Source organism: Urtica dioica, chromosome 4 (genome assembly GCF_054948205.1).
Source record: "Urtica dioica subsp. dioica isolate 48M chromosome 4, U.dioica_male_clone48M_v1_H2, whole genome shotgun sequence".
Taxonomy (NCBI): domain Eukaryota; kingdom Viridiplantae; phylum Streptophyta; class Magnoliopsida; order Rosales; family Urticaceae; genus Urtica; species Urtica dioica.
In genome coordinates, this window is record NC_142759.1 from 24,023,553 (window position 1) to 24,034,567 (window position 11,015).

At 38.8% G+C, this 11,015-nt stretch overlaps 1 protein-coding gene across 1 annotated transcript; it reads left to right on the plus strand.

Moving 5' to 3' along the window:
* The first annotated feature begins 5,049 nt into the window (after nt 1-5,049).
* On the plus strand, nt 5,050-6,167 carry LOC149401322 (uncharacterized). Its single transcript, XM_089610664.1, has 2 exons — nt 5,050-5,806; nt 6,133-6,167. Exons 1-2 carry the CDS (start codon nt 5,050-5,052, stop codon nt 6,165-6,167), a joined length of 792 nt encoding a protein of 263 aa, XP_089466790.1.
* The last annotated feature ends 4,848 nt before the right edge of the window (nt 6,168-11,015 follow it).

Here is an 11,015-nt window from a genome sequence, read left to right on the forward strand (position 1 = left end):
AACGTCACGAAATCATCATTTTTCATCACAGGAATGTCACGAAATCCTCAGTTTTCGTGACATGAACGTCACGAATGCCCATTTTTTCGTAACACGAAAGTCACGAAATTCGTGTTTTTCGTGACATGAAATTATAATAATAAATATAATAAAAATGTGTCTATTTTATTATTTTCATTGAACTTAATTTCAAATTTATTTTATTAAAAATAATAAAAATCTTTCTACTTTATAATTTTCTTGATGAAATTAATTTAAAACTAAAGAGGTTTGTATTGATAGTTTCGTGACACAGGAGTCACTAAAGTCACAAAGTCTCCAGTTTTCGTGACAGAGAAGTCAGAAAGTTTGTACCAATTAAGTGACATCAAGAATCTATTTGGCATTGTTATGAAATCATGTGAATTGTATTTAATATAATCACATCCAAAAGAATATGGAGTTACATATTTAATAATTTACTGGCCCCTATACGTACGTATAACACATAGAACATGTCTTCGTGATGACCTTGTCACACAAATTCTAAAAAGGAGAATTAAGAGCCACACCGCCATCACAAAGACATTCCAAAAAAATACACTTCACCCTATTTATAAGATTTGGATCACTAACAATTTCTCCTACTTTCAATTTTCTTCGTCCAACTCAACATGTTTGCGATCTTTATTGCCCCGTGCTTGTATAACTCGGTTTCCATCTTCTTTCTATACATGGACATATTGTCTTGATGCAAACTAGTGACCGGAATCCCATGGATCATAAATTCGGCGGCCTTTACGCTAAACATGCCACAGTCTCCCCTGTTCATGGTTGCTTACTAGTATTCAATATGCATCAAAATATAACATGACAATCAAATATGAGAAGAGATCTTAGACATTGCTTTGTTGTGGCATAGGCGCAATTACTATTCTAAACGGCTCCGGGTTGCCATCTGCAAGACCGATGACGCCCAACACTATCGGGATAAAATCCGCCATCATCCGAATGCTATCACGGACATTGCGTGCATAATTGGAGTCCATAGAGTCGTATATTGTTAGCGATCCACGACTTAAGGAAATTACGACAAGGAGCCAGTGTGCCGACACGTGGACAAGGACATAGATAGTGTTGACATCTGCCCATGGAGTGTTCGCAAAACCTGTTTTTTTCGGTAGTTATGTAGTCAAACACCACTAAATGGTATGTCCAGTCAAACGCATCCTTGTTCTTCGCTTTGGACCAATCGTCATGGCATCGGGTGAGCAATGGTAGAAAGTATGAGTTGGTTGTCATGACGGCTTTCGGACATTTCCATACTTCCCCTTTTTTTCTCAAATAGTAGAAAATGACGTCCATCTGCTGCAAAAAGGAACAAATTCGTGACAAATTCACCAGATTTTGTTCACCTCGTGACAATATTGTCACCCGATTCTTATCATCATGTCGTGACAACAACACAGTTTCTGGTGACAATATTGTCACGTAGTAAACATTAACAATTAACAAATGTAGTTGATCATTTCGTATGTAAAATAACAAGCGAAATCCAAGTTCAGAAATTCATTGTCAACAAATATAGAATTTATTACATGAAGTTCAAAAAACTAATAAAAAACACGTCACAACATAGCTACAAAAAGCAAAAAAATAATCAAAAGTGAAGTGGTGTTTGTCATCCTCGACTCTAAAACACCTGGTTGAGTGGACGTACCTCTCCCGTAAGCCACTCAACTGGGGTCTACAAGGCGTAAAACCAAGTCTTCGATGTTATCTTAACCACCGTAAACTGGAACGAGGGAGATAAATTTTTCTTTTGGTGACTTGTACTTCACAATGCTGAAAATAACAAACATGAGATCCCATTTTTATTTAAAATGAACAGACAATATATGTAAGAAGGAGAAAGATATTTACGCGTTTTTGTGATTCGATTTAAGACCAGCTTTAATCCATTTAGCCATTGCTGCAAGATCTCCCTCAGAAACCTCGTATTTAGGGTAGGAGAATGGATAAAATGACGGTGGCTGAAGTGGTCGTGTGAACCTCGAAAATACAACCGGCGCGGGTGTCGGGGTGTAGATCGTTGGCGCCCTCCTCTAGCGATTAGGATTTTTATATGATGATGAAATTATTATGAGCTTCTCAGGAATCGTCAACAACGAGGAACAGACCTCATCAACCGCCTCTGGACGTGGCATGGGCGTTTTAGACTCTTGGGTCTGGTCCTCGCCGCCATCAACCTGCGTTTAGTTCTCGTCTACTTCTTTTGGCCCTTCATCTTCAGGACCTCTCCCACCGTCTTCGTCATCTTCACCATCATCTTTTTTCTTCTGAATATCATCTTCTTTACATTTGCCTCCATCAGATGACTGATCTTCATCATTTTTCTCGGCTTCTTCATTGTTGTTTGAATCCAATTCATTTGATTTGTTCACAACTACTTCTTCATTACCCTTATCCTCTTCCTTGTCCTTCTACTCTTCCTTGTTCTCTTCTTCTTCTCCTTGTTTCTCTTCGACATCGACGTCGTTCATGGGAACTTCTGTCCCATCGTTCCCGTGTCCTTCTTCTTTGTTCACATCTTCCGTATTTTTCTTCTTCATTCTCCTTCACATCCTCTTCATATTTCTGGAGGTTGACAAAATCATCATCCTGAGAGACTTGTTGCTTGTCCACAACCTCTTTCAAGGTTTCTGAAATGACTCGCATTTCAGTGGACAACTGCTTCTTCCACTCCATAAACTCTATTCATAAATGTTTCAGATCTTTTTCCATGGCGGACATGCGTATCTGCAATGTACAAATAATTTTGTATGAAAATAGATTTACTAAATGAAGTATTTTCGTGACATTTATGTCACGAAATCAATTATATTCGTGACATTTAAGTCACGAATTCAAATACTTTCGTGACATAGATGCCACGAAATCAATTATACTCGTGCCAAAAAGTAACGAAATCAAAAATTTTGGTGACAATAATAATGTCACGAATCAAATATATTTGTGACACAAGTGTCACGAAATTAAATATTTTCGTGAAAAATAGTCATGAAATCAAATTTTTTCGTGACTTTCATGTCACGAACATACTTGATTTTGTGACATTATTATTGTCACAAATATTTGATTTCGTGACTTTTATTTCACGAACATACTTGATTTCGTGACATTATTATTGTCACCAAAATAGTTGATTTCGTGACTTTCATGTCACGAGTATACTTGATTTCGTGACATGTATGTCACGAAAGTATTTGAATTCGTGACTTAAATGTCACGAATATAATTGATTTCGTGACATAAATGTCACGAATTTACTTGATTTCATGACTTTACTGTCACGAATTTACTTTAAACTATAAGAAACTAATTAGTTAAGAAAACATTACCTCAGTTGATGATGATGTGGTAACAATGTCTTCTTTTTTCTTCTTCTCCCTCTTCTCAGAGGGGCTCACAATAGTCCTCGCAACTGTCGCAGACTCGACCTCACCACCGATCGGCTTGAATTCGATTCGGAAGAGGTCCAAAGTTAATTAAATGTGCATGTTCTTATAAGTAAGAGATTAAAATTTAATTAAATGTGCATATTCTTATCAATCATATTCATACCTCTTGGAATCGAATCTTTGTAGTTGGGACACCAAGACATTCCCTGATTTAGTAGCCCAACGCTTCATCAGCGGCGTTGCATCGGCAACGAGTATCGCAGCGAAGTCCAACTCCACGAATCGTGGCATGCACTCGTAACCCCAAATCTGGAGTGGGAGCACGAAACCCGGCAGGTGGAGTTTTGGGTTCTTACCCTCCTTGATGGTCTTGGCCAAGCTCACAAAGCCCTTGATAGAATCTTGAAAGAAGTCCTAGGCGAAGTTTCCCCATGGGTAGTTATTGAAAACAACCAGGTCGTCCACCATCTTGATGTAGCTATCGCAGGGGAGGTTGACGGTCATCTCGGCTGCCAAGAGAACATTGTACAGAAAGTGGAGGAGGAGTAGTCTCACCCTCCTCTCATCTGGCCATTCCTGGCTAGTCTCAAGGATTGCACCAATGTTGGCCCTTTTCCGTCCAAGAGCACCATTACAGAAGGTGACATTGTATAGCCCTCCCTCAACCGCATTAGCTTATCGTGGTTGCTTAGCGTAGTTTTCGCTGAATCTTAACCCTGTGATCAGGGAAAAGTGCTCTTTGGTGAACTCGCGGGGTCTTCCACCAATCTCCATGACCAGAGATTTGTTCGATGGACCGGCCCCATCATAATAACCAGATCTCAATACCAAATGACTTATTATTCTGGATGATTTTGTTATCAAGGGCATGTCCAGAAACTGCCCAAAACATGTCTTTTTGGTTGGCGGTCATGCCGGTCTCCTTTTCAAAGGCGTCCAAGTTCCCATGAAAGTTGAACGAGTAGCCTGAGTCTATTTCTTCTTCTTTTATCCTTAGTATGAAATCCTAAAAATTAGAACATTAAACACATAAAAGTTAGAACATTGAACACATATGAGTTAGAACATTAAACACATAAACACTGCGGGTTTCGTGACAATTGTGTCACGAAATTTTTGGGTTTCGTGACATGTCGAAAACTCGTTAATTACCTAGTTTATAGGGATCGGTGTCAATTAGGTTAGAATTAAAATAGGAAGTAGTTTATTTTGTTCCTAGAATTGAGGGATTTTATTTTATTCTCTTTGTGTACAAATAGGCTGTTTAGCCGTGTGAAATAAAACATAATTCTTATTCCTTCTAAAACTCATATGGTATCAGAGCTGCAGGCTCTCTTAACCTAATTAGATGGAAAACACACCAAACCCCAAAAATTCCTTATCCGAAATAACTCAAGCAACCAATATGGAGACATCTCAGTCATCCATCCATTCATCTATGCTCATCACCGGGCATAGGCTGAATGGAATGAATTTTCTGGAATGGTCTCAATAAGTAAAGCTTGGTATTGATGGAAGAGGAAAACTAGGCTACCTGATCGGCAAAGTGAAGAATCTGAAGGAAGGCGATGAAGGCTACCAGATTTGGAGATCTGAGAATTCACTGGTTATGGCGTGGCTACTCAACTCCAGGGAAGCATCAATTGCAAAACCTCACATGTTTATGAAGACAGCGAAAGAAATTTGGGAATCAGTGAGGGAAACCTACTCTGATCAGGGAAACTCCTCGCAGATTTTCGAATTGAAGACGAAGCTATGGCAGGCCAAGCAAGGAAGCGGAGATGTGACGATCTACTATAACGAGATGGTGTCCTTATGGCAAGAACTAGACCAGTGCTACGAAGACACATGGGAGAGTACCGCTGACTACGCGCGGCAACAAAAACGCGAAGAAAATGATCGTGTTTACATGTTTCTTAATGGTGTTAACAAGAATCTCGATGAAGCAAATGGGAGGATCCTAGGAAGGCGCCCACTGCCTTCAATGAGAGAAGTCTTCTCCGAAATCAGACAGGAAGAAAACCGGAGGAAGATCATGATAGACACTGAGGAGCCTTCCTCGGCTGAACCCTCTGCACTCTTCACACGGGGCAGTGGACAAGAAGAGAGGAAGAAGCCATGGTGCGATCATTGCAAGAAGCTATGGCACACAAGGGAAACCTGCTGGAAGATACACGGAAAACCACCAGGAGCAAAGAAGAAGAACGAGAAGGCCTTTCACACCACGACTGACTCTTCACAAAAGGAGCAAGTCGACCCAGGACAGCCAAATTTCACAAAGGATCAGGTTGAACAACTCCTGAAACTACTACAGTCCTCACAAAAATCCAGCCCTGACAACCCTTCATGTTCCTTCGTCCAAAGTGGTAACATAGTATCCATATCCTTCTCTTATCTATGTTCAAAAGACAAAAATACCTGGATCATTGACTCAGGAGCAAGTGATCACATGACATGAAATTCCACTATATTCTCAACTTATAAACCTTCTGCCGGAAATAAAAAAGTAAAAATTGCCAATGGTTCATTCTCGGAAATTGCAGGGAATGGAAACATAATTCCCTCACCTTCTTTACCCTTGAATAAACTGCTACATATCCCTAACCTTTCATGCAATCTCTTCTCTATTAGCAAAATAACCAAAGATCTAAATTGTCGTGCTATTTTTGAATCTTCTCAATGTATATTTCAGGATCTGGAATCGGGGAGGATGATTGGCAGTGCTAGAGAAAGTGACGGACTCTATATCCTAGATAAGGGAACAGACTCACATAACGATCAAGAGAAGACTTGCCTACAAATTGTCTCATGTCCAAGTAATAAAGAAATCTATTTGATGCATTTTCGTCTAGGACATCCTAGATTTTACTATTTGAAAATGTTATTTCCTGATTTATTCATTAATAAAGATGTTTCTTCTTTTCACTGTGACATTTGTGCTTTAGCAAAACATCATAAAAACTCCTACCCACCTAGAGCTTATAAACCAACTAAACCCTTTCTCTTATCCATAGTGATATATGGGGTGCTTCTAGAGTCCCGACTTGTTCAGGAAAAAGATGGTTTTTGACTGTTATTGATGATCACACACGGGTAACATGGGTGTTTTTGCTAAAAGAAAAATCAGAGGTAGAAACTGTGTTTAAAATTTTTTATAATATGATTCAAACACAATTTAATACTCAAATACAAATGCTTAGGAGATAATGGGCGTGAATATTTCACACATACATTACATAAATTTTTTGAAGAAAAAGGGATCATTCATCAAAGTTCATGTGTTGACACACCACCTCAAAATGGCATAGCAGAAAGGAAAAATAGACATATCCTTGAGGTCACTCGGGCTCTAATGTTTTCAACCAAAATTCCGCATTATCTATGGGGGGACAGTGTTTTACATGCAACTTATTTAATTAATCGCATGCCCTCAAAGATATTATCCTTTAAAACACCCATTAGCATTCTCCAAAATGAATTTCCAAAATCAAGGGTGTTTCATTCTATGCCGTTAAAATTTTTTGGGTGTACTGTGTTTATTCGAAATCCTAATAGGAATGCGAGTAAACTTGATCCTAAAGGAAAGAAAATGTGTTTTGTGGGAATAACTCCGACTCAGAGAGGTTACAAATGTTTTGATCCTGTCACACAAAAAACAACTATTACAATGGATACCACTTTTTTTAGCATAAACCTTTTTTTACAACTCATCTTCAGGGGGAGAATAAGTTTGAAGATTCGATATTTACATATTATTCCCTTGATAATGTAGAAGGTCATGACTTAGAAAATGAGGAAATAATTGTTGAAAATGTTGAAAATGGGATCGGAAATGTAAATGAGGAAATAATTGATGTTCAAATTGAAAGTGATATTGAGTCCACGATTTTAAGGAAAGAAAATCAACCAAGTATCACCGAATCTGGAAATAAATCAGGAAATAACACTAAGGATATATACAATAATCGGGCAAGTAATCTCTTTGAAAAGGTGTATGTGAGATTGGTCCCAACTCAAGACATAGAAGCGCCATTACTTCTCCAACAATCCAACAATCTGAACCGGAACCAGAATATGAAACCAGTAAGTATATTTCAGACTCCGATCTTCCTATTGCTCTTAGAAAAGAAAAACGCACATGTACCAAATATCCTTTATATCCTACCTCATCCTATGTGTCATACTCAAGACTCTCTTATGCTTTCTCCACATTTACCACAAATATATCTGAGATTCATATCCCTAGTAGTATTCAGGAGGCGTTAACTCGACCCGAGTGGAAAAAGACTGTTTTTGAGGAGATAAGTGCTTTGGAGAAGAATCAGACGTGGTCGGTGGAAGAGCTTCCAAAGGGAAAACCCATAGTTGGCTGTAAATGGGTATTCACACCAAAGATGAAAGCCGATGGGACCCTTGAACGACTAAAAGCGCGACTAGTAGCCAAGGGGTTCACTGAAACCTATGGGATAGACTATACAGAAACTTTTTCTCCGGTCGCTAAGCTAAACACTGTGAGAATTCTGTTGTCTATTGCAGCTAATCTTGACTGGCCGCTGAGACAATTTGACGTTAAGAATGCATTCCTTAATGGAAAGCTTGAGGAAGAAGTCTACATGAGTCCACCGCCAGGGTTTGAAAATGAGTTTGAGACCAAGGTTTGCAAGCTAGAGAAGGCATTATATGGACCGAAACAATCACCTCGCGCCTGGTTTGATCGCTTCACTCAGTTTGTGAAAGGGCAGGGTTACATTCAAGCTCAATCGGACCATACTATGTTCACAAAGTTCTCGAAAGATATGAAGATCTTGGTGTTAATCGCTTATGTCGATGACATCATTCTTACAGGAGACGACTATGGAGGACTAGAACAACTAAAAGAGAAGCTGGCTAAGGAGTTTGAAATAAAAGATCTAGGTGAAATGAGATACTTTCTCGGCATGGAAGTTGCTAGATCAAGAAAGGGAATTGTTGTTTCTCAACGAAAATACATTCTAGATCTTTTAAAGGACATCGGGATGAGTGGATGTAGACCTGCCGAGACTCCAATAGATCCAAACCAAAAGCTCGGGAATATTGTTGACGGCGTCCTAGTTAATGTTCAGCAGTATCAAAGGTTAGTAGGAAGACTGATTTACTTAGCACACACAAGGCTCGATATTGCCTTTGCTGTGAGCCTAGTAAGTCAATTTATGCATAGTCCATGTGAGGAGCACTTGGATGCTACACACAGGATCCTACGATATCTGAAGAGCTGTCCAGGAAAGGGACTGTTATTCAAGAAAGGAGAAAACAGAGTTGTGGAAGCTTTTACTGACGCAGATTGGGCAGGTCCAGGTGATCGAAAGTCTACATCTGGTTACTGTACCTTTGTATGGGGGAACCTAGTCACATGGAGAAGTAAAAAGCAAAGCGTCGTGTCAAGAAGCAGTGCTGAAGCAGAGTTCAGATCCATGGCTAACAGGATATGTGAATTGTTATGGATACGAAGAGTACTTGAAGATTTGAAGAAAGAGGTTGAGCTTCCTCTAAAGCTGTTTTGCGACAACAAAGCAGCTATCAACATTGCTCAAAACCCGGTGCAGCATGATCGAACCAAGCATATAGAGATCGATCGTCATTTTATAAAGGAGAAGATGGAGGCAGGAATTATTTCTACGCCGTACATAACTACCAAAGAGCAGACAACAGATATTCTGACTAAGGGGTTATTTCGGCCAGTTTTTGAATTTTTTGTAACCAAGTTGGGCATGTACGATATGTATGCACCAACTTGAGGGAGAGTGTAGAAAACTCGTTAATTACCTAGTTTATAGGGATCGGTGTCAATCAGGTTAGAATTAAAATAGGAAGTAGTTTATTTTGTTCCTAGAATTGAGGGATTTTATTTTATTCTCTTTGTGTACAAATAGGCTGTTTAGCCGTGTGAAATAAAACATAATTCTTATTCCTTCTAAAACTCATATGACACTTGTGTCACGAAACTTCTACGTTTCGTGACAATTGTATCACGAAATTTCTGGGTTTCGTGACAATTGTGTCACGAAATTATGAACTTCGCGACACCTATGTCACGAAATTTCTGGGTTTCGTGACAATTGTGTCACGAAATTATGAACTTCGCGACACCTATGTCACGAAATTTCTGGGTTTCGTGACAATTGTGTCACGTATTTTTGGGTATCGTGACATAGTTGTTATGATCCCTAGAAATTTCGTGACATAGTTGTCACGATACCCAGAAATTCGTGACATAGTTGTCATGATAGCCAGAAATTTCTTGACATAGGTGTCACGAAACCCATAAATTTCGTGACACAATTGTCACGGAAACCCATAAATTTCATGACACAATTGTCACGATACCCAGAAATGTGTGACACAAAACATAATCCCCGATAACATAAAAAATGAACACTTTTGTCAAACTAACAGTTACATCAAACACACAATAAACATGCAAACCCATGAATCAACACAAAATCCACACATAATCAACACAAAATCCACACAGAATCCGTAATAACATCAAACCAACATAGAAACAACGCAAAATTAACATGCAAACCCAAAAGTTTTCATTTTTTTTATTGTCATGAAATAAAAAATTAAGCAACCAAAAAACTGAAACCACCAATTGCAAGTAAAAAAAAGCTCACCTTGTGAGGTCTCTCGGATGTAGAAGGGACATAGGAGTCAGAATTTGAAGGCGACTCAACAACCACTTTCCTCTTCTTCTTCGGCGGCGCAAGAACCTTCCTCCATTTCTTCGACGTGGAGTTTTGCGTTGGTGGCTCTGGGGCAAAAGCCATGCGCGGACTCCGACGCGAGGATGCATGCGTCATTAGAGGTGGAGTTTCGGCCGATGATTGAGGAAAACTCCTCTTTTTAGGGTTAGGTTTTGGAACTTTTGGGGGGTGTTTGGTCGACGAACTATTCTTCGTCTTCATTTCTTGGTCGAAGAATGGACGAGAGTAACGAAATGAGTGAGATAATGGAGTTTGACGAGTTTTTTATTTCGCTCTCTCTCTCTCTCTCTCTCTCTCTCTCTGTAAAGGATAAACTTTTGAATCTCGCCGTTTGTATTTTACGGTTAATAAATGAGCTTTCGTGTGTTACAAGTAAGTTCTTGAATGAATTATGGACGTTGAAGTTTAGAGAGTTAATTTAAATTATTTTAAGGTAATGGAAAATCTCGGAATAAATAAAGGATTTATCGAGTTCGTCTGGAATAATAAATTATTTTCCGAGGAAATATTCCGGAAGCTAATTTAAGAAAATAAATTCTCAAGGACGAGAATTATTTCCGAGAAACCTTAAAAATATTTAAATTAATCGAGAACGAACGAGGAAATTCTCGGTTTAGTTATTTAATTAAAATCCGATCAGTCACGGATTTAATTAAATAATTACATTACAACGAACGTGATTGTAATGAAAGTTCGGGACCCATTTATAAGAATTTTTTAGTTTGGGGTCGGTTTGGAGAGGAGGATATGGGAGGGATCTATGAGCAAATAAGGGATTCTTTTTTCTTCTCTTATCTTCTTCTATCTTTTACTCTCTTCTTCTTCCCTT